This window comes from Pristis pectinata, chromosome 22 (assembly GCF_009764475.1).
Source record: "Pristis pectinata isolate sPriPec2 chromosome 22, sPriPec2.1.pri, whole genome shotgun sequence".
Taxonomy (NCBI): Eukaryota; Metazoa; Chordata; class Chondrichthyes; order Rhinopristiformes; family Pristidae; genus Pristis; species Pristis pectinata.
In genome coordinates, this window is record NC_067426.1 from 6,603,986 (window position 1) to 6,627,015 (window position 23,030).

Here is a 23,030-nt window from a genome sequence, read left to right on the forward strand (position 1 = left end):
TGGTGAAGGCAGCATTTGGCACACTTGCCTTCATTGGTCAGGGCACTAAGTATAAGAGTTGGGACATCATGTTACAGCTGTACAAGACGCTGGTGAGACCACACTTGGAATACATTTCTGGTTGCCTAGGTATACAAAGGATGTCATTAAGTGGGAAAGGGTGCAGGAAAGATTTGCGAGAATGTTACTGCGACTGGAGAGCGAGCCATTGAGAGACAGCATAAGTTGGGACTTTCTCCTGCTGGAGGGGCAGCAGTTGAGGGGTGACCTTAGAGGTTTATGAAATCATGAAGGACATAAACAAGGTCACAATTTTTTCCTCAGGGCAGGGCAGTCTAAAACTAGTAGGCATAGTTAAGAGGGGAAGATTTAAAAGGGATCTGAAGGGCAACTTTTTCCAGAGGGTGGTGGCTGTGTGGAGCAAGCTACCAGAGGAAGTGGTAGAGGTGGGTACAATTACATTTAAAAGACATTTGGATGGGTACATGGATAGCAAAGGTTTAAAGGGATACGAGCCAAACTCAGAGAAATAGAACTAGCTCAAGTAAACAACTGCATCAGCATGGACAAGTTGGGCTAAACAGCTCATTTCCATGCTATATATTTATGGCTCTGATTCAATAAACAATTCACTGTGCTTAGGAAGCATAAACAATTTAGTTAGTCCATTATTTGAAAAGGGAAACAAACTTATGGAGTGCAGCAAGAAAAGTGACCAGAGACAACCTCAGCCAGATAAAAGTAGAATGCAGAACACAAAACAATTAAGTGTGCCTTGTGTAGTTGCTAGAAGGGGAGGGAGTGAGAAAGTGAGAAAGACATTTTACACAAGCTGCCAGTGACATTTCCCTTTCCCAAGTGCAAAGTTGCAAATAACACTGCATGAACCAAGACTTTTATGCACAACGTAGCCTGCCAAAAGACAACTCCACCTAAACCTAGAACATAGTTCTTAAGCCAATTATAGGTAGAAAATAATTTAATGGCACCTGCAACCACCATCTACTATTTCATCAGCAGTTAATGATTTCTTTAAATGATTTTTGAAGTTCCTTTCAAGACCTCGCATAATAACCTCCACATCACTATGTACTATGACAGAATGCAGGAGCAGGACCACATGGGGGAAGAGGGTTGTCCTCAAATAGAAAGTTATATTTTCTAATTGAAGTGCAAGGTTCAGACAAGGCTTGATACAGCAGAAACTATTTCTTCAAGCTAGGGTATAGAACCAGAGTGTGGCCTTAGGATTAAGGGCAAGCCATTAACCTTAACTATCCTCCCTTGTTCTAGTCTAAAGGTTTGGTCATTTCGGACCAAGAAGGGGAAGTGGAGGACATGGCATACTTGGATTTCCAAAAAACATTTCATTATGGTCCTACACAGGAGTTTGGTTAAAAAGTACATGGAATTAGGGGAGATGTACTAATGTGGATTGAGAGTTGGTTATTGGGCAGACAGCAAAGTTGGAATAAAGTTGGAATAAGAGGTACTGACAAGTAAAGACTTGCAGGAGTCAGTGCTTGGGCCCCAGCTGTTCACCATTTACATCAACGAACTGGTTGTGGGATGAAATGTCACATTTCTGAGTTTACTGATGATATTAAACTAGGTAGGATTGTGATTATAAAGCATGTAAAAAGGCTTCAATGAAATATGGACATACTGAATGAGTGGTCAAGAATATGGCAGACAGAATAGACAAGTGTGAGGACTTGCATTTTGGTGCATTTATCAGAAAAGTAGTATTTGTTAAATGAGTAAAAATTGGGTAATCGAGGTTTAAAAGGGACCCAGACTTCTTTGTACGAGTGACAAAACAGTCAAGAAGTGCAGGCAATTAGGACAAGTATTACATTAGGCTTTATTACAAAAGGGATTTGATTACAGGAGAAAAGTCTCATTGTAATTGTACAACTCCTTAGCGACACCACACCAAAAGCAGCATGTAGTTTTGGTGTAACAATCTGCAGGTCAAACACAACAGGTTGAGCAGCATCTGTGCTGAGAAAGTAATTGTCGATATTTTGGGTTGAAACCCTGCATCAGGACTGAGAGTGGAGAGATTCCAGCATCTGCAGTCTCATGTTTACAGTTTTGATCTCTTTGCCATTGAGGACTGCAGTGAAAGTACACAAGATTGGTTCCAGGAATGGTAGATTTAGTAGACTGGATCTGTATTCAAGTTTATACAAAAAAGATCTCATTGAAATTTACAAAATTAAGGGCATGACAGACTAGATGCAGGAAGGATGTTTCCACAGACTGATTCTAGGACCAGGGTCACAACTTGAGAATATCTCAATCCTAAATGGCTTGTCTAAAGAGTGGTGAAAGGTGACAAGATGATGAGGGTGGTGAACCTTAGAATTTTCTGCCTCATATGGCTGAACTGCAATGCTTATTCAAAACAGATGAATAGATTTCTGGGTATTAAGGGAAAAGAGATGGGGATGGTGCTGAAAAAAAACACTGAAGGGGCAAGGACTGCCTGTGAGCCCTGATTCTGACTGGAAGAGCAGACTTGAAGGGCTGTATTGTCTGTTTTCCCATTTCTTCAAAAACGTTGCCAATCCTTGGAATTTTCTGCCCCTCTACCTGCAACAGTCTATTAATGCTTAGTCAAAATATTCAAGACAGATTTTTGGGTTCCAAAAAAAAAAATCAAGGTATACAGGAGCGAGTTGGAAACGGGGTTTGACACAAGAGGATCAATGACAAACTTGCTGATCAGCACAGTAAGCTCAAATGGCCAATTTCCCAATTTTGTTCCTACTGGCATTTAGGATCAAGCAGCATTTATTGTCATGTCAGTGTGAAACATACATGTGCATGGATAAGCAGGGAAATGAATGCTAGTTTTAGTGATCCCTACAACCTTGCAAGGTCTGTCATTTTCCAGCCTCCACTGGAATAATCTTCAGAAACCAGTGATCCAGCCCAGGCACAAGCTCCCATAAAGAAAAAATATCCATAAGTGTAATGCTTTGTTGCAGGAAAAGCAAATGGAGGTTTTATATATACCAAATCATAACTGCTACTCAACGACCCATCTGATGCTAAAGAACATGTAGACTGCCATTTACTTAGATTTCAAAACTCAAAGTAACTTTAAAATACCTGGCTTTTTTTTCCCCCAGTTTCTACATTAACTTGAATTTTGCCAATTAACCAATCACAAACACCTCTGGGCAAAATGTATTTTCCTGCCTACCAAATAAAATTTCAACTTGATTGGCTCATCACCCTGCTTCAGGGCATCACTGCTGGATGTCAGGAAAAACTCAAAACTGGCACGTGATCAACCAGAAAAGAGAAATCCCTACTAAAAACTGCTAGACAATTTTTGCAGACAACTTCAGGATGGTGCCAAGCACTACTAGTTCACTGCTTACTGAAAAATGCAGGTCATTAACTCTTCCTATTCCCAGATGCTGCTCAAGTTGATAGTTTACAGCATTTTCCATGAAAATTTAAAAGCTAGACTGAAAGTAATTTTTTTTTAAATTGCAGATGAATCATCCACAAGTCTTTTCTATAACTTCTTGCACAGCCTTCATGCCATCCAGATAAGCCAATAAAAAAAAGTGGTCAAAGAATGAAAAAATAGGCCCTTCTCACCCATGCCAATCAAGATGGGCATCTAACCAAGTCCCAGCTTGTTTACCTGTGCTGCACTTTATTCTGCATTCTGTTATTCTTTTATCTGATGCTACCTCAATACACTAATGAATTGATCTGTATGAACGGTATGCAAGACAAGTTTTTCCACTGTACCTCGGTACATGTGACAATAAAAAAAATCAATTCCAAATTGCCTGCATTGGGCCCATATCCCTCCAAACCCTTTCCTATGCACGTACTTGTCTAAATATCTTTTAGATGTTATTATACCTGCCTCAACCACTTTCTCTGGTGTTTGTCTCAAGAGCCTATCTTTTAAAACAAAGTAAATTGGCCACAGATCCATCACAAAGGTAGGTCTGTTCCAAAGAGGAATTCCAAAAATTGTTTTTTTTCCCCCATACCTCAATTTGTAATAATGTAAGGAGGGCCAGGAATATCCAAAGAAGCAGCTCACAAAGAAACAGTTTAACATATTACCAATGTTCAGAGGAAAAAAAAGGCTCTCTAAAAATCAAATTAATTCACACACTCCCTTAGCTACAAAACAATTAACAGATGAGCACTGTGGGGTTAAAGGCAGTTTAAGCATACTACTTGCATGCAGCTCAGTCTTAGCTCCAACACTGGATAATTTCAGAAACAGAACCTGATCACCCATCCCATTTACACTCCCGGGAACCGATCAAGAGCAATCTATGCCCCTTCCCTCAAATGATCATTAAATGCATGTAGATCTAGAGAAAGGTAAAATCCACCCAATTACTTATATTTTTACTAAATAATTGGAGAAGCTCAAGCAAAACATCTGTCAAACCTACTGAGCATTTGCTTAATCAAGTCAGCCTTTGAATCCATTTTTCACTTTATGTGCAAACCTGCAATTTTATCATCTGCTCCAATACAATTTGATTCCAATTCATTTTGATGATGAACACGTATAAAACTCCGATAATCCAGAATCATATTATTCGGAAATGTTAATGGTCCAGCATCTACCTCACTCATTTGTCTGGAATGATCCAGTAGCCAAGGTGCAACCAGATCTGGGATTACAATCTGGAACGTGGGTAGGTTTGTCGACTGAGCCACGATCTGCATTTTCTACCTCTTATACTCACTGGAAAAATTGTTACACTGTAAAATGAGCACTAAACACAAGCATGTTTGGGTATTAATAGGAGTAACACCCAATAGCCCAGAAAACCCACTAGTCCTGCATCAATTTATAAATTGGTTTATTATTGGCACATGTACAGAGGTACAGTGAAAAACACATCTTGTATACCATTCCTACACATCAATTCATTACAACAGTGCATTGAGGTAGTACAATGTAAAATAACAAGAGTGCAGAATAAAGTGTAACAGCTGCAGAGAAAGTGCAATGCAGGTAGACAATAAAAGATGCAAGGTCATAATGAGGTAGATTGAGGCCAAGAGTCCATTTCATCATACCAGGGGAACGTTCAATAGTCTTATAACAGTGGGATAGCTGTCCTTGAGCCTGGTAGTACACACTTTCAGGCTTTTGTACCTTTTGCCCGACGGAAGGGGGGAGGAGAGAGAATGTCCAAGGTGGGTGGGGTCTAATTATGCTGGCTGGTTTACAGAGGCAGCGAAAAGTATAGACAGAGGCCGTGGTGGGGAAGCTGGTTTCTGAGATGTGCTGATCTGTTTCCATAATTCTGCAGTTCCTTGCGGTCATGGGCAGAGCAGTTGCCATACCTAACCATGATGCATCTGGATAGGATGCTTTCTATGGCACATCTATAAAAATTGCCGAGGATCAAAGGTGACATGCCAAATTTTTTTTAGCCTCCTGAGGAAGTAGAGGTGCTGGTGAGCTTATGCCAAATTATTGACTTTTTACTGTATGTTTTCCTTAATGGCTAACCTTCTTGACACAAGGTGAAATTGCAAAATTCAGCTGCACTTGTCGACAAAATCTAATTTTTAACTGAAAATGAAGTCAAAACAATCATAATTAATAAAGGCAATCTTTTCTAACGGAACAGTGCCCAGATGTGGAATGTTTATACGAATAGACATTTCCTTACAACAGTCAAGGCGGCCTAGTGGCTTCCTATACTGATTCTTGGTATAATCCGATTCTCTATTTTCCTGTAGCCTATTCTCTCTCATGTCAAATCAACTCCCCATCCACCTATACTGGGGCTAATTTGCATTAATCGATTAACCTGCTCACCACCACCTTTGTGTTTGGGGGGGGGCTAGCTCTAGAACCTAGTGGAAAACCATGTAACCCATCTAGTGGAAACCTAGGTAACTGGAGCTGTGAAGGGAGCACTACCAACTTCACTATAATAGACTTCCTAGTACCACTATTCTAAAATGGTTGCAAATATTTTAAATCTACATATTCTGTAAGTTTTAAATATGACATGAGCTGGAAGCACTCAGCAGGTCCGGCAGAGGGAAGTGCCCTGGACCTGAAACAGTAACTGTTTTTCTTTCTACAGATGCTGCCTGACATGCTGAGAGCTTCTAGCATTTTCTGTTTTATATCATACGCGGCTGATGTTGGGCAAACAAACCTATTTTGGGAGGTTTGTCAAAACAGCCGAGTCTGCATTAATTTCAGTTTACTAATGTCAAGCTTGCTCTGCAGATGATCCATAACATTCCATAAAGCCACAAGTCAGAACAGAGCTGAAAGATCAAATCTGTAGGCAGGAAAGGCAATTTTAAACATTACTGAGTATTAGCAGAATTGCAGGCTTAACTTCATGCATTTTCTGAATGAATTACTGATTTGAAGTCAGTCACCCAACTACTACTCCCTCGACCATACAGTCAGTCTACTGGGTGACTGTGGGGAATCATTAATAATTTATCTACAAATTTGAAAACACTCATCACACAGAAATAAGCTGTTTCAAGGACATGTCAAAGTGTACAGCAGTATTTTAAACTTTAAAATGGAACATACAGTTATGAATTACAGGTAATACAAATTGGTTTACCAAGGCTTTAAAAAAAAAATGGGGAATGAAATAGATTTTAAAAATCAATACCCAGCTATAACTGAGTTTTATTATAGGTTTGCTTTATCTTTAAGTGTTTCTTCATGTTGCTCCTCTCACTTTCAAATCAACTTCATGCCTATTTTCTCCACAGCCCCAAAAACTCTGCTGTCCAAGGCTTCTGAAGCTCAAATGACATGAATGGGAAATCAAACAAGACCCCTGAAATAGCTTCATTTACATCTTCAAAACCAAGGTGTTCTTTGCAGCAGGCAAGAGTTTAGATTAATTGGAGAATCCACACTGCTAACCAGTACTCAACGTTTACCCTTTTTAAAAAAACAGGACAAACAAAATCATTAAGAAATACAAGATACTAGACCAATAACATTTTTAATACATGAACACATTTTGAAAATGCCAGCTCTAATTTATTAAGAATGAACACTGGAATGTAAACTTCTGAATTCTTTGCATTCATAAGACAGATAGTATTACTGGGCCAGGGTTTGTTTACATCACAATCTTGTGTTACTTTTTCTGTCGATGAGAAAAATGAACTATTACAGTTCTAATGCCAGTTATTAACAGATGGTTTGAAAAAGTTGCAGTTACACTACTTTACTGGGCCAATTCCTGCTTTGTACTATTCCACAAGGCACCAATTCATTACAAGTTTCAGTTGTGAAGTCTGAAAACTCGGACACAAATTCAAAGCATCTTGAAACAGACACCTGTTCAGGCTGCAAGCTGTTGCGCCAGGATCCTGGCACTGTCACAAGGAAATAGTGATCTCAATGCTACACAGCATGGTGTGGAGTTAGCCACCAAGACCATGTGCACAGGCTGCTTAGGAGGTCTGGACTCAGTGGTGTGGCCAACTAGCACTATGAGGGGCACACCCTGGCAGCCTGCCCAATGCCGGTCCTTGCCAGCAGCCATTGTACAATACCACAGTTCACTCTACATCAAGCCAGGCCGCAAATTCACTTTAATCGTTTCATTGTTGCAGGAGTGCTAGCGGAGGGTTTAAGCCCTCAGTCAGGCTCCAGATGCAACAGCGAGGGCCACACACCAGCTTCCCAGCACAGAAAAGCACCTCCATATTTAAAGCTGTAATGAATCCTCTAGGGACAACTCCCTTTGCACACTCATTATTGGGCACGTATCCTGAATATGAAGGGAGGTATTGATGTAGACCCCATAGAAACCAGTTTGAATTTGAAATTTATAGGCCAAGTATTTAAATGGAAAAAACTACCTAACTATCATTCTGTACAATTTCTAAAACATGCCACGTTAATGATAGATCATAATTATACTGATGGCAGAAGTGCATGTTGCAGTTCAGCTTATCCTCAAGGTAATCAAAAGCATTAATTACAGGAGGAAAATATCCTCAATTTCAAATTTGGAAACCCACTGCATCCCCAGAAGGCCAAGTTTGTAGTTTATATAGCTCAAAATAATCTGACAATGCCCAAGGTATACACACAACATCCAGAGTTTACACTTTCCCCCATACAAAAGCAACAATATTACACAAAATGAGAAAATAGTTTCATAGAATGTAAAATAGATTTTTTGTACTACAAGCTTGGGAAACAAATGTTGTATAGCTTTACGACTGACTTCTCACATTGAATCATCTGGTGATTTTTGGCAATGTTACATTTATCAAAGGCAGCTTATTTTTCAATGAAAAAGACTCGACTGAACGCTTTGACATGATCATACTGTGGCTTCCAAAGAACACCCCAAAACAACACTTCTCTACTCATGTAGACTGCAACACAACTGATACCTACTTTAAAAGCACAGCTGTATTTTTTCAGCTTTGCTTTAAAAAGGAATCATTTCTAGTAACGTTCGATTAGTTTTTTGCCTTCAAGATAATTGCTGTCAAAACACATTGTCATCAACTAATCTCTTTTGGAGCAGAATTATGACTGCATCAGTCAAATCTAATTTCTGGACAAGCAAGGTCAATATGCTGCATTTTGTTCTTGACCAGAAGATGCAAACCAAAAGAAATACACACAAATACTTCAAATTAACATGATGCAGAAATAGTACAGAGTTACTAACCAAAAACAGCTTCCATAAATCTGATAAGGGTTAAGTGAGATATTTGAAATGTGTTCTTCCTTCACATAACATACAAAGTAGAACCAGCATTGCAAACACCAATAACTTTTAAATTAGTTTTCACTGATCTGTTACAGTTACCGGTCTACCGCAAAATACTCACTTAACAGAGCAATCTCACTGGTCACAATAGAGTTTATTAAAAAAGTGAACTGGTTTAAATGATCTAAGTTGCTGCTCCAGGTACTTGGTTTTACATCCAGGAGACTGGGTTAAATCATGTACCTTCATGAAAATAGAAAAAGGAACAAGCCATAGGGATCGTCAAGCCTGCTCCACAATTCAATAAGATCATAGCTCATCAGATAGTGACCTCAAGTCCACTCTTTCCTCTTAACCCTCAACTACCAATGATCATAAAAAACTATCTCTGCCTTCAATATATTCAGTGATTTGACCTACCCTGCTCCCTGGGATAGAGAATTCTTAAGATTCACAATCCTCAAAATTAACCACTTCCACCTTATTCTGAAACTGTAAGGTAGGGGTGGTGAAATCTTTAATTTTGGGACAGAGGGACAGACTACCAGAAACATACTTCAATAAGATCACTCCTCATTCTGAACTTCTAGCACAAGCCCGAGCTGCTAAAAAAATTTCCTCCAAGAGACCTCATCACCACAACCAAATGAACATACATTTCCATTCAAGTGTAAATGGACAAACCAATACTATGCACAGTACAGCAGCACAACTTTTCAACATTCTTATTTGCTGTAACTTCATATTAATTGTTTCAAGAGAACAAGTCCCTCTTTCAGTAATATCCTTTCGTCTCTCTCCATTTAAACAATATTCTAGTTTTCTATTCAACCCAAAGCAAAGACCATCACATTCTCACCCAACATTTTTGCACACTTGACCTATCCCCTTGCACTTTCCATCCTCAATTTGTTTACCCACCCAACTTTCTATCAGCAGCAAACTTTACTACAGTAAACTTAAGTCCTTTCACCTTGGTTATTAATAGATTACAAATAGTTAAGACTACAGCACTGGTCCTTGTAGCACCGCACAAGTTTCAACTTGCCAACCCATGACCCATTTATCCTCAACTCTTACTTAGCCAATCCCCTATAAAAGCTATCATTGACAACAATGCCCTGAGCTCTTCACCTGTCTGGTAACCTAACCTTTCAAATGGCTTCTTATTGTATTTGAATTTTCAGAAGACCATATTTACTGGTTCCTATTCACCTACCCTGCTTGTTACATTTCCAAAGAATGCTGCCAAGTTGATAAAATTAATCTTCTACAAAACCATGCCAACTTAGCTTGATTGGTTTTTAATTTGCAGAATGTTCTGCTACAATTAATAGATTCAAGCACCTTCCCCAAATAACAGAAATCTGATCAACAAGCCCACAATTTCCAGTTCCCTTGAATAAGGCATTATATCTGTGGCTTTCCAGTCCAGTAGAACCTTTCCAGAATCTAGGGAATTTTGAAAGATCAGAACCAATGCACCCATTTTTCTCTACAGCCACTTCTATTAAGACACCAAAATGCAGGCCATCAAGTACAACTTTTCAGACTTTAGTCCCATTAGTTTGCCTTGTGCCTTTTCCTTAAGGATAGTGATTGCATCAAGTTCTTCCCTTTGTCCCTAGATTTTACAACTTTAATGAGATGATTTTAGGCACCCTCTACTGTGAAAACAGATCTAAAATTCGTTGGACGTCTTTTCCATATTTCCCAAGATTATTTAATTGACTTTGACACCTTAGTGACCAACATTTACCTTAGCTACCCTTCCTTTTAACAATGAGAAGTCTGGGCCACAAATAATTCTAGCAATTAAAAAGGTACATCAGGGACCTACCCCTTTAACCTGCTGGGAAAGTTCTACTCAAGTGGTCTAAATTTCAAACTAAACTAGTTTGATTAATAGATATCTGCCCAATTATAGATAGCATCAATTATCAGGATTCTGCCTGGATTAGAGTGTGTGGATTATGAGGACAGACTAAAGGAGCTAGGGCTGTTCTCAATGGAGAGGAGGATGAGGGGAGACATGACAGAGGTATACAAAATATTGAGAGGAATAGATAGAGTGGACAGCCAGCACCTCTTCCCCAGGGCACCAATGCTCAAAACAAGACGACATGGCTTTAAGGTAATGGATGGGAAGTTCAAGGGAAATGTCAGAGGGAGGTTTTTCCACCCAGAGAGTGGTTGGTGCATGGAATGCGCTGCCTGGGGTGGTGGTGGAGGCTGATACATTGGACAAGTTCAAGAGATTGTTAGATAAACATATGGAGGAATTTAAGATAGAGGGATATGTGGGAGGAAGGGGTTAGATAGTCTTAGGTGTGGTTTGAAAAGGGCGGCACAACATAGTGGGCCAAAGGGCCAGTATTGTGCTGTATTGTTCTATGGTTCTAACACTTCTGGAAACATTTGACTTTCCGGCCAAACTAACAAGGTGGGAATTGCATCATCGCCTAGTCTTTTGAATGAAACATTCAAGCTCAAATCCTGAGCAACCACCTGGCACCTTGTCCAAGCAGCAATACCTCACATGTAACATAGAAGTGTTCAATTATACAAAATCACTACTGAAACAATATACATGTCAGAACACATGCACAATCAGTTAAAATGAGTAATGGGAGGTCAGCAACCTGGGCTGATTCAACCTTCTGGAAAGTGTTTTTTTTAAACTACTGTCTTTCTGCAGACCACTGTCGAGACCAATCACTTTAAAAATCACACATTAACCTAGCATGTAGCAAGGGTCATGATACAAGATGCATTCACCGTAATCAAAGAAGAGTTGGTGCATGTGGTGAAACTGTCACTAATTGAAACACCAGAAATAACAGAGACTATTTGGCCTCTCATACAAATAGTACATTTAGTTTTTGTGAATGTTGAATCTCTGATGCTACGTGCCTGTGATCCTGCTGCAAGAAAGTTTTTCATTACACAAGTGCACACAACAAACTTGACTTTGACTTGCTGTCGTTCAATAAGATCATGGCAAACCTTGACTATTTATGCAATTTCAAATGATGATCTTAACCGATTCATAAATTTCTCCAATAATTAGCATACTTGCTGAAAAACTTGCCTTGTACTACAACAGAATAAGTTTCTCACCCCTGTGCCCTCTCCAAAATGCATTACATCAATTTGGATTCCATTGTTAACAGTCTTAACCCCAAACTCTATAGGGAAACACATTAGACCAATACAGGCAATACCCACATTATGGAAGGGGCTGCATTCGTATCGTGATTTTCAATAACGCAAAGCTGTATCATCTGCACACTTCAAGAAATGAGAGTTGAAAAAAATATTCGTAGCTCTTTCTTCGCGAATTCCTAAAATCAAATTTTATTCATTATCTCAGATTTCTGGGTAGTGATTCATTAATTCTGCAAGGGCAAATTTCCATTACCCAGTCATAACGCAGGGGTTGCCTGTACTATGTTACGTTGTCAGAGGGATTATATTTCAGAGACATTAAGCAGAGTGTGTCTGCTCAAGTGGACAAGAAAAGATTCTATGGCACTATTTCAAGACGAGCGCTCTCCTGCCAATTATCCTTCAAGTAGTAGCAGAGTAATACATAACTGATTAATTCACGATTGAATAAATATCATTTCCTTAAGAATTTACCCTTTTTTGGAAACTAAATATCCACTCACATTGCCCTAACATCTAAAAAATCCTGATAACCAAGATAGTGTTATTTCAATGACACACAATGTTAGCATCAGTACTCTTCAGATGCAAACTGATGACATCTCCAACCAGTTTTCAAGCAATTTCAACAATTGTTAGCCAAATCTGTCACACAGCTTTTAGACCATCAGCTGTGGTATGGAACCGCCAATGCACAGGATTGCAAAGAGGCTGCAGAGGGTTGTAGACTCAGTCAGCTCCATCACGGACGCAACCCTGCCGCCATCGAGGACATCTAGAGGCGGTGCCTCAAGAAGGTGGCATCATTAAGGACCCTCACCATCTGGGACATGCCCTCTTTTCATTACTACCATCAGGGAGGCAGTACAGGAACCTGAAGACCACACTCAAGAATTCAGGAACAGCTTCTTCCCCTCCGCCATCAAATTTCTGAATGGTCCATGAACACAATCTCATTATTCTTTTTTTGCACTATTTTTGTAGTTTATAGATTTTTGTGTCTTTGCACTGCTGCCACAAAACAAACTTCACGTCATACATCAGTGATGATAAACTTGATTCTGATATCCCCTCAAGCCCTCACCAATTTTCCAATTTGTTCATAACCACTTCAACTTAAAGTCCCTGGTGATACATGGCTGTGGAAGACACCTTTCTGCATCTGTTAATGTTTCATGAAGCTTCTTTCACTATACAAATCCACTTCTGGCCCAATTATCCCTGGAGCTTTCCTCCATTCCTAAACCACTTATCTACAAACTGATCAACACCCTTTACATTATCTTTGTAACACAAATTGCCCAAATCCAAATAAATCTTCTTACAACATAAATTTCATATCCCTCTAAAATTGATTGATTTTACATTTAAAAACAGACAAGTAGAACTACGATGTACTTTTCTATTCAAGATTGAAATCAGTTTCTGCCCAGCTAGGTGGCCATTTTGCAAACTAAAAGGTTCTATGAATCCATTGTCCATTTCACAAAAAACAATTTAAAGAAATACTTACATCTGGATATTCTTTCACAGGCACAAATAGTTTTTCTTGTAACTGCATAATAGGTCCTATGGGGTCTGGTAGGTCCATTGGCAGCTTGTCAACAAGGCCATTCATTGTATCTGTATACATGTCCTTTCGTACTCTGCTTATTTCTGCACAAAACAAAAAAATTCAGCTATTGGAGAATTCAGAAATAAAAGTTTACATACAGGTGTTCACAAACAACAAACAGACTTTTACAAAAAGTTAAATTTTAATTGACTTTACAATAATACATTATGGTCTATTAATTCTTAGAAACAGTCTGTCCCCAAACATTATGTTCCTGTGGCTCCCAATAGTTTAACTATCATTGCGCCTCCAGAAATTGTGGGGGGGGCAAAGGGGGGGGAGACAGAGCAGGAGACATCCTGAGAAGGTCAGGCAAAAAGGTCAACACCTTATATTACACAAGAAATATCATCAAGTGAAACAGATTTTCAATTGGGGTTGTAATATTCAAGATGAAGGTCAATGCAACACTGGTAAAAACAATGGGGAAAACAAAAATCAATACCAAAGGTCGCATCAACCCACACTAAACAGATGATTGCACAAGTATGATTAACCTGTCACTGCTTTGGATAATGGAAGGATGGCTATGAGTTTAGCCTTGAACCATTAAGAATCTTGCAAATCCCTCTTGTATTTTGCTCATTTTGTCATTAGACATACTAGAATGCTGTAACTTATCCACTCGAAAATTTGAATTCTGCTTCCTTTTCAAGAGTATTTAGGGGTATCCAAACCAACTGGTTCAGATATAAACAAAACTACTGCAGAAAGAAATAACAGATGAGCATGGAAGTTCTGATGACCGATCAAGCCAAAACATTGTCTTTCTCCACAGATTCCGCCTGGCTTTCCAGTACTTTTGGATTTGCAACATTAATCTCACTTTTGGAACACAAACAGTTGTCTGTACAAAAGTGACGCTGGAACCAAATATGCAGAACTCGAGATCAATTTTTATTACATCTCAAAAGCTGGCCAGAACCAACAGTTGGTTGTTTTAGTCTTTAGGATTGTGAATCCTGTACTAAAGCAAACAAAACTCAAATATACATAACAGAAATTGCTCTATTCCACATTATTAACCTTCAGGAAATTAATACAAAAATATTTAAATGAGAAAATGGTTCATTTTAATTTAAACATATATTCTCTTCAAAAAATGTAATCAAGATCTGAGAGTCAGCACCCAAGTATGAACTGCAATATAAAATTATCCAACTAACCATCACATTTCTATATAGAAACAGATCTTCACTACACAGCAACACTCCTACTATCCATATCAGAAGTGCAACATTAAATCAGAATGATGATATCTAACACGACAGACAATTGCTAAAACAAAGACAACTGTTCAATTGTCAAGCACCATCCTTCAATGCTCGACAAGAATTGTTAAGTCACTCAGTTTGAAACTACTGAAAATCTGTTGTCTTCAAGCAAATCTAAACATTACCAACATTTAGTTTCTTCTTTCAATAACCTGCAATTTTGTAGTCAGGCCTTACTATGTAAAATTGCACTCCTTTTATTTTGCACCAAACTTGGAGTTGAATCCATCAGCAATTTAAGTGGGCTGAAATTAACCAAATACTTGAAAACAGAGTTAAAACTGAAATATTTCAAAAATTTTTATACAAAGTACTGTTTTTGGTGCTTTGAGTTTCCAGCAACCTTCAGAAAATGTACTAACATATTCTGTCAAATGCATTTCAGGTAAAAGAGCATTAGTTTTATTTTCAAAAGCTACTCCCTTCCCCCAACAACGTTACACACTTCAGTCATCCGAAATGAACACCACCAGTTATTTTCACATTGCTGTTGTAAGAGTTTCCTGTATGCAAACTGCCTGCCCCACAGTTTCAGCATAATGTTAAGTACATTTCAAAAAGCACTTCAGAGGCAGTGAAGTATTTGCACCGTTATGGTCACTAAAGACAAGGCATGAAGCTATTTTCCTGAACAGGGTCATTAGGGACAGGGTTATTGTGTTCCTTCAGTTAAATACAATCCAAGATTAGAATACCTAGTTAGGTTGTCAACAGCAAACTATAAACACATCTATAAGCAACGTTTGAGTTTGGTCATAGGCAGTTTGGCAAAATTGTGCCTTCTCTATTATTAAAAACAAAGTATGCATGAATGTCGGCTCCATAAAACTAGATTGAAACCGACAATAATTACAGACTGGTTTAGGCCTTCTTATTTCAAGAAAATGACTTTCATGCAAATACGAACACATTTAATTTAAACCCCATTTCCACCCACACTTCCTCTTCTGGTCACCTTTACTACAGCCACACTCCATTTATTTATGGGACACAGTGATTAGAATTTGTCAGTGGTTTACATGAAAATTTCAAAAGCTACGTGACTGAAGTTTATGACTGGAACAGATTTTAACCAATTAAAAAGTTTCTTGTAAGCCTGCTAGGCTTTTTATAAAAATCCATGCCCTTGTTATAAACACACCTATTTCATGACAACTAATTTTGAACACGCAGACTGACAAGATTCAAAATCAGCTACTTCATCAGTAAAAGCAAGCTAACAACCATACACATACAGCACATTATGATATCTTTGCATAATTATACTTAGGAGGTATACAGATCTTGTGCCTTAGGGAAATCACATACCAATAATCAAAAGGCTGCAGTATAAAGATCACTACACAGTCAATTTCTACACAAAAGTAGACATTCCCTCTCTAAGGCTCTTCAGGTTTTAAATTCAGCAGTAACTTGGATTCTTTCATTCTTATCAAGTAAACAAATAAAGCAATTTTAATTAAAGGATAGCACATCTTAATGTCCAACACTAACAGGTAAAACTAAAACCAATCCAGGGAGTTTCAATCAAAACACACAGAAGGTACTAGGAAGTAGCACCAGACAACTGGAAGTCTATGAAATAAATCAAAATCAAAAGGCCATCACCAAATGCACACAATGTGACCGAATGCTAACATCTCCTCAACCCCTAATAAAGTGAAGTAAATTTAGCAACTAGATCATGTTGTTTAAATTATGCAAGACAAATGGTCTGCCAGAATCACAAATGCACTCAGTGGAAAGGATGAGAGAGTGAGAGCCTTATTAACAGCCCCCACTTAGGTTACATTAGCACTGGTTTCAAGATGTTTGTGCTACCAGTTCTTGATGCACGAATCATACTGCTAGAAGCAATTGCAATGTAAATTTTCCCAGATGCACCAAGACAGCTGCCAGGAACGCCAATACGTCAGGAACCGGTGGTGCAGGCACCCCCTCAAGGTCGATGTAAAAGTAGCTTTACTGAGCCACAGAAGTATTTCAGAACAACAAGCGCTTCAAATTCCACAAATCTAAAATAAGAACAGAAATCGCTGGATACATACGTAACTGGAACATCATCTGCAGAGAGAAAGGAGGCATTGGCATTTTGTGGTGAAGGGTCTTTAAAGAATTTTGCCCTATCACGTATGACTGGCACTTTTAACTGTACTAAATTAGGAATTTGGCAAAAGCACCCTCTGATATTTTCTACCCACTTGTAATTGACCTGTAATTTCATGTGCCTTATTCATAGAGGCAATGCATTCAAATGGTTTTATCCTGAACACTTTGCAGCGTACCTGGTCACAGAAGTAGCTTCAGCCTGTGCCACATGACAGTCTACATAAAAGACACAAGCACTTTTAGCAGCTTAACCCATCAACTACCACAGAATTTTCACTGAATGACTGGATCACTGCAGTACAATTGCCAAGGTTACTGAATAAAATGCAGCCAATGCTGCAAGCCAGGTTAATCACTATAGATATTAGTGATCACAGTCACCATGATTCTGTATCCTCATTTAAGGAAAAGACTAAGCATTGAGATTTTCTTTTAAGAATATGTGGATAAGCATTTAAAAGACTCAAGTGAAAACCACGAGCATAAGTATTAGCTGTAAACGCATGCCAAGACACAACCAGAGTACGTATTTAGTGCAGCAACATGACACACTCATTTCCACAGATAACAGTGGGGATAATACTCCTCGTGGATCCTGTGTTCAGATTTTGCTTCTAACAAGAAAATAAACAGTTTGTAGCTAATGGACTAAAACTAACATTAAGTTCAAGCTTTCAGCCAGCACAGAAGCAAATTTTAGTATACAGTATACCTGTTGCCAACTGGGAATCAAAATATAAAAATTAAAGCTACAACATTTATATCAGTGGGAACAACTGACAGTAGGAGCTGGAGGTTTTCAATCACACCTACGGTGCTTTATCAGCTGCCCACATTGCTGGTTTCATCAATGTCACGTTATCTTAAACAGTCATAGTTTTGACATTTCCAGACATCACACTGCAGCAAAGTGTTTACATAAAAAAGAATGGGGTTTGTTGGCCATGCTTTCAGAGCATTATTTCCTGCAATTAGGTTTGATTTTTGTAGTTAAACAACAAAACAATGTCTTGGCTTAATAAGTGGCATTTCCAACTAGGACAAACTCAATTTAAAAGCAGAATAGCAGTGCTTAAAACAAAAGCAGCAAAAAAAAAATGAAACTGGAGTCTCTCAAAAAATATCTACTCGAAAGTCAAATTGATGTAAAGTAACCAGAGCAACTTAACAGCCAAATCTTTTTTTTAAATACAAGGATTAGGCTTACAAGCATGATTAAAGAAAGCAACTCATGAAACAAAGTAGTGTCTTGGCTTTTAAGTTATCCTCACCTACCACAACTACCTATCTCTAAAGAAAATATTTCAAAACACCATTTTTGTATGAACACCATCTGCCAGTTCCTCCATTTCCACTGCCAGCACTAAATCCTTCAGAACAAAGCAGTGAATGTCACTGCTGTTACAGCACAAGAAATTTGTCACCAAACTGAAATTGGCCTGAAAACACAGTGGCACATTTAATCACCCACTTTAATTGGTGCAAAACTGAAGATTTTAAGCATTACACTTGCACAATCCAATCAGCTTTTAAGGAACTACAATATTAACTAGTTTTCCAATACCTAAGATTACCTAGAAAACACACACCCCTCGTGCTACTCCACGATTAAAATTCCTAAATAGAGAAACTACTACAAAGTTTCTGGGAAATCAACATTATATCACTATTTACAGTAGACAACTCGTACTGTAATATTTAGAATTTAAAATCTTTGATAAGGTAGACATAATTCAGAACACCAGCAGAATTGAACACTAAGTGGTTAATTAAAACCAAAAACAAAGGACTGCTATTACAACAGACAACAGGTGAGGCCCCACACAACTGGACAAAGATGCAAATATCCATAAATGACAAAACTATAACCGAAAAGAAGCACCAAGCAAGAAAGGGGTGAATGGCTTAATTAAAAGGACTTGATAGGGTTGATGTAATGCATTGACTTATGCAGAATATAAAATGAGGGTTCACCACTAAGTGCAAGTCACTAATAAATCTAATGGGGATTCTTTCCCCAAAAGGGAAATAAAATGTAATGCACTACCACAATAGGTGGCCCCGAAAAAATAGAATAGATGTATATCGAGGGGAAGTTAGTTAGATCAGCAAAGGGAGAAAGGAACAGAAGAATGTTGATAGGAATAGAGGCAGAATTATCGGAAAAGGCTGAGGGAGCATAAATATTTACCAGTTGGGCAGGTATGTATGGCAGCTGTAGACTGAAAAACATTTCTGTACAAAGACAATTCTCCATCATACACACCTGAAACTGATCCAGAAATAAATCTAACCAGTCTTCAATAATGGCCATTCTCCCACTATTTTTGCAACTGGGGAAGGCAAATCTTATAGATCTGCATCAGCATATTCCATACTTCTGCAGCTATGCTACATTGCAAAAGTATGAATCAAAAGGTCATATGCAGGATCTGAACTCTTGCTTCATCCTTATACCCACGAAGTCAGAGTGGGGAGGGAGAAAAAGGGAGTGGCTGGATACAACTCATCTTGTGTGGTGCCATTTGTTTCAATAGGGATGTAAACTTCATTGAAAAAAATATTTGCGCCTTTTGTTTTTAAACAGTAAAAAAAATCACAAACATTGTAACTTTTACAAAATTTCAGTTGTTTTTATGGTCTATCGACGCCAAAGACCATTTGTAGAGCAAGGTCCCACAATACAACCATTCTTAAGCAGTTGCCTGGGATGAGGATGATTTTCTTCACTGCAGTTTTGTGTAATCCGAGGTAACTGATGAGTGGAATCACACACTCTTCCACAGATGGAACAGGAGATGCCTGATGGAATGAACAGTTGCAAGCTGGTGCAGTCTTCTCACTACATGCACAAGATTTCTATATGCACCCAACGTTCTCAATGCCAGCCTAAGTCACCGAGAACCACGCAACCACAAAAGTACAACCACAGATTTCCTACAATTTGACCCCTTCTCAAAATATTTAGAGCGATGAAAAATAATGTCCATTAGTTAATGTAGACATTTAAGTAATCTAGTAATTAGGATTAAATATACTTAAAAAGTTAGTTTCCCTATACTCAAGCTGTCAGATGTGTTATAGAAAAATGAGACCAATTTCAACATTTGAACTGATTGAACCATGCATGTTCAAAGTTCATTCTGCAGTGTATGCAGAATTACTGGAATCGCGATTTAAGGGTCTACAATTCACTGCCATACTTGCAAGAGGAAAAAAATGGTGCTTTGCCAAATTAAAAGATGTGCTACTTTTCAAATAATCTTCACCCATGCTTTCACAAATCAGACCCTTCAATGCGCTTACAAATTAAACTTAAATAGGCAGGTTATCTCGTCATTAATTGCGGAAAGCCAGAGCCAGTTAGAGTAGCCAAACTAAAAAGGATGTGAACAGATCATGGAACTTCCTATTCTGAAGGAAGGTGATACCTGTGGCTATGAGACCAAATATTGTACAAAACCACTTTTAAATGTTTATTTTAAACAGTTAAACCATAGAACAGTACAGCACAATACAGGCCCTTTGGCCCACAATGTTGTGCTGACCTTAAAAGATTCCTTTTGGATTGCATTATGTGGAACAAACTGTCAACATTCTTGCCCAACTATTTCTGAAGCTCCCAGAAGTAAACATGATCATGGTGAAAGTATTATCTGCATGGGACAAGTTCCAGATAAGATAATGTGGCAACCTTAGTGGTGCACAGGAATTGCCGCACATCATATGCCACAATTTTTCAATGACAGTTGAAGGAATTCTCAAGGACCAGGTCTCAGAAGTTCTATTGTGCTGCATGACAAAGGTAGATTGCATGAAAAACATGTATCAATTCAATACAGATATGCCCATAACTCTTGATGGAGTCTGCCTGAACCATTGAGTGTTTCCAGCATTTTCTACAGCATAGTGAAAATAAAAAAAACATTCTGGAAATCTAAAATAAAAACAGAAAATGCTGAAAATACTTAGCAGGTCAGTAGCAAAAGGAACAACTAAAATGTCAAGTCAAACACCCTTTGTCAGAACTGGGAAGGAACAAAAGCTTCATTGGCCAGATAACCTTGTTTACATCTTATCCCCCTTGGTTTTTACCCTATCAGAGATACCTACCCTCACTGCAGCTTAACAAACTTCTTTTGTCTCCTTTCCCATTTCTGATGAAAAATTTGACCCAAAGTGTTAGCTGTTTCTCTTCCCACAGATGTGGCCTGACCCACTGAGTATGTCCACCATGTTCTTTTCATTTTCTACAGCACAGGTGTTTATGACAATGCAATACAGATTGTCCAATTTGGGCCAGTTAACTTTTATCTTGTAACAACACAGAAGGAAGACATCCATCCCACTCAGCCTATGCTCCAAGGAAAGTAATCCCATTACAGGCAGTTCCCAGGTTAACAGGGTTCTGTTCCTGAGAACTGCTCGTAACCCAATGAACAAAAGCAGAGTGGGAGAGGATCACAGAAACAGCTGACTGGAGAGTGAGCAGGCGCGGGAAGAGTGGCCACCTCAGCTGACCTCACTGAGTGAACAATTGAGTCTGTTCAGCTCGACCCAGCCCTGATTTGTTGTGGCTCTGGAGGGATGGGAAGAGAAATGCACTACTCCCACCCAGAAGTTAACTGCAGCCACTAATAATCCATCCCCAGCCATCCCACCACTCTCCCAAACACTTATGCCTGGCATTCATAACCCAGTGAGGGCCTGTAACCCCATTCCCCTTTCTCTCATTTCCCCCTCTCTCTATAACTTATTCTTTCCACACATGTCCAATCAATGCCTCCGATTCCTTTTGCCATTAGTCTCATATGAAGGGGTAATTTACAGCAGCCAACAAACCTACCAGCACGCCTTTGGGACATGATCAGAGAATGTGCAAATTCTGCAGATACAGCACCCAAGGTCAGGATCAAACCTTGGTCACTGGTGCAGAAGCAGCAGCACTAACTGTTGCACCATTGAGCCATGAACCCAATCCTAGAATTGGACATTCAAAGTAGCCCAAAACCATGACGAATATTTCCAGTCATTTTAAAATTTTGAATATCACCTTTTATACAAGTTCAAAACATAGTCCAGACTTAACTAAAGTATCTTGTCTTTTCCATTAATTATGAATCCAGAAATGGAGAATAAACCTAAATAATTCTGACAACTAGCTCAAAAGAAATACAGTTACCATCAAATCTGGACCCAGAAGTACAGAAGAATTGAGGAATTTTGTGCATAGAGAGTACAGTAGAATTCAAAGTCCCAGCTCTGATATTACAGACATCAGAATGCAACAGAGGAAACAAGTTCATTGCAAAAGCCAAGTGGTTGCATTTGGTCTACCTGCAAAAAATTTGAATTTTTGCACTGTAAAGCAAAACAAAAACTACACTAGTTCACCATTTCCAAATACATGAGCTCATATTACAGAAAGCGGATGAACTTTCAAAAAAACAGCCATTCGGGTCCTCAGTATATACTTACCATCTCCAAATGAACAGATTTTAACTTGTACTCTTTCCATATCACTACTTGATAATATGCAGACATACAACTATTAAGCATCAAGAAAAGGGACAAAATGTTTTTAGCTTTCATAAGGGATTCTTTAATCCAAGTGCCAAAACTATTCTTCTGCACCTGACAGCATTTGTAGTCAATCACACATTCCTTCTGGATATCAGTATAATTTAATAAAAGGTATTGAATGTTTTTTCAATACATTTTTTTAAAAATCTCAATTCACTGGCTCTTTCATGGAAAAACTTATTTGTAATTTGCATATCTATGCAACTTCTATCTGTATTCAGCATAATCTTCAATCAATAACCCATAATACTAACCAAAGCTTTGAGAAAACCAGTTTAACCTTCTTGCTGTAGAGAAGATTGTCGCAATTCACACTCATGAGACCCAAAACTTTTTTTGAATCCCTCCTACCATATGACTGAAAACAGCAAAGTTGCTGATAGTGGGCCATATGGTTGAAGATAATTCACCTACTGCACTTTCCCCTCCCCCCACAAAATCATGGCACATTCAGCTCAAAGACTGCTTGGCCCCTTTGTAAATCAAACCAGGGAGCAATTCCCTGCCCCTATTCTGCTCTTTACAATAGTCCTGTGAATT

At 38.6% G+C, this 23,030-nt stretch overlaps 1 protein-coding gene across 11 annotated transcripts in view; it reads right to left on the reverse strand.

Annotated features, from left to right (window-relative positions):
* Positions 1–23,030, reverse strand: part of qkia (QKI, KH domain containing, RNA binding a) — an 85,533-nt gene that overhangs the window by 46,615 nt on the left and 15,888 nt on the right. For all 11 annotated transcript variants that reach the window (XR_007957999.1, XM_052036409.1, XM_052036405.1 and 8 more), the window contains exon 2: positions 13,423–13,565. Coding sequence is in view for 10 of the 11 variants with exons in the window: in XM_052036409.1 (XP_051892369.1) it covers positions 13,423–13,565 (143 nt within the window). In the remaining variant the exon portion in view is untranslated. The remainder of the gene's footprint in view (positions 1–13,422; positions 13,566–23,030) is intronic.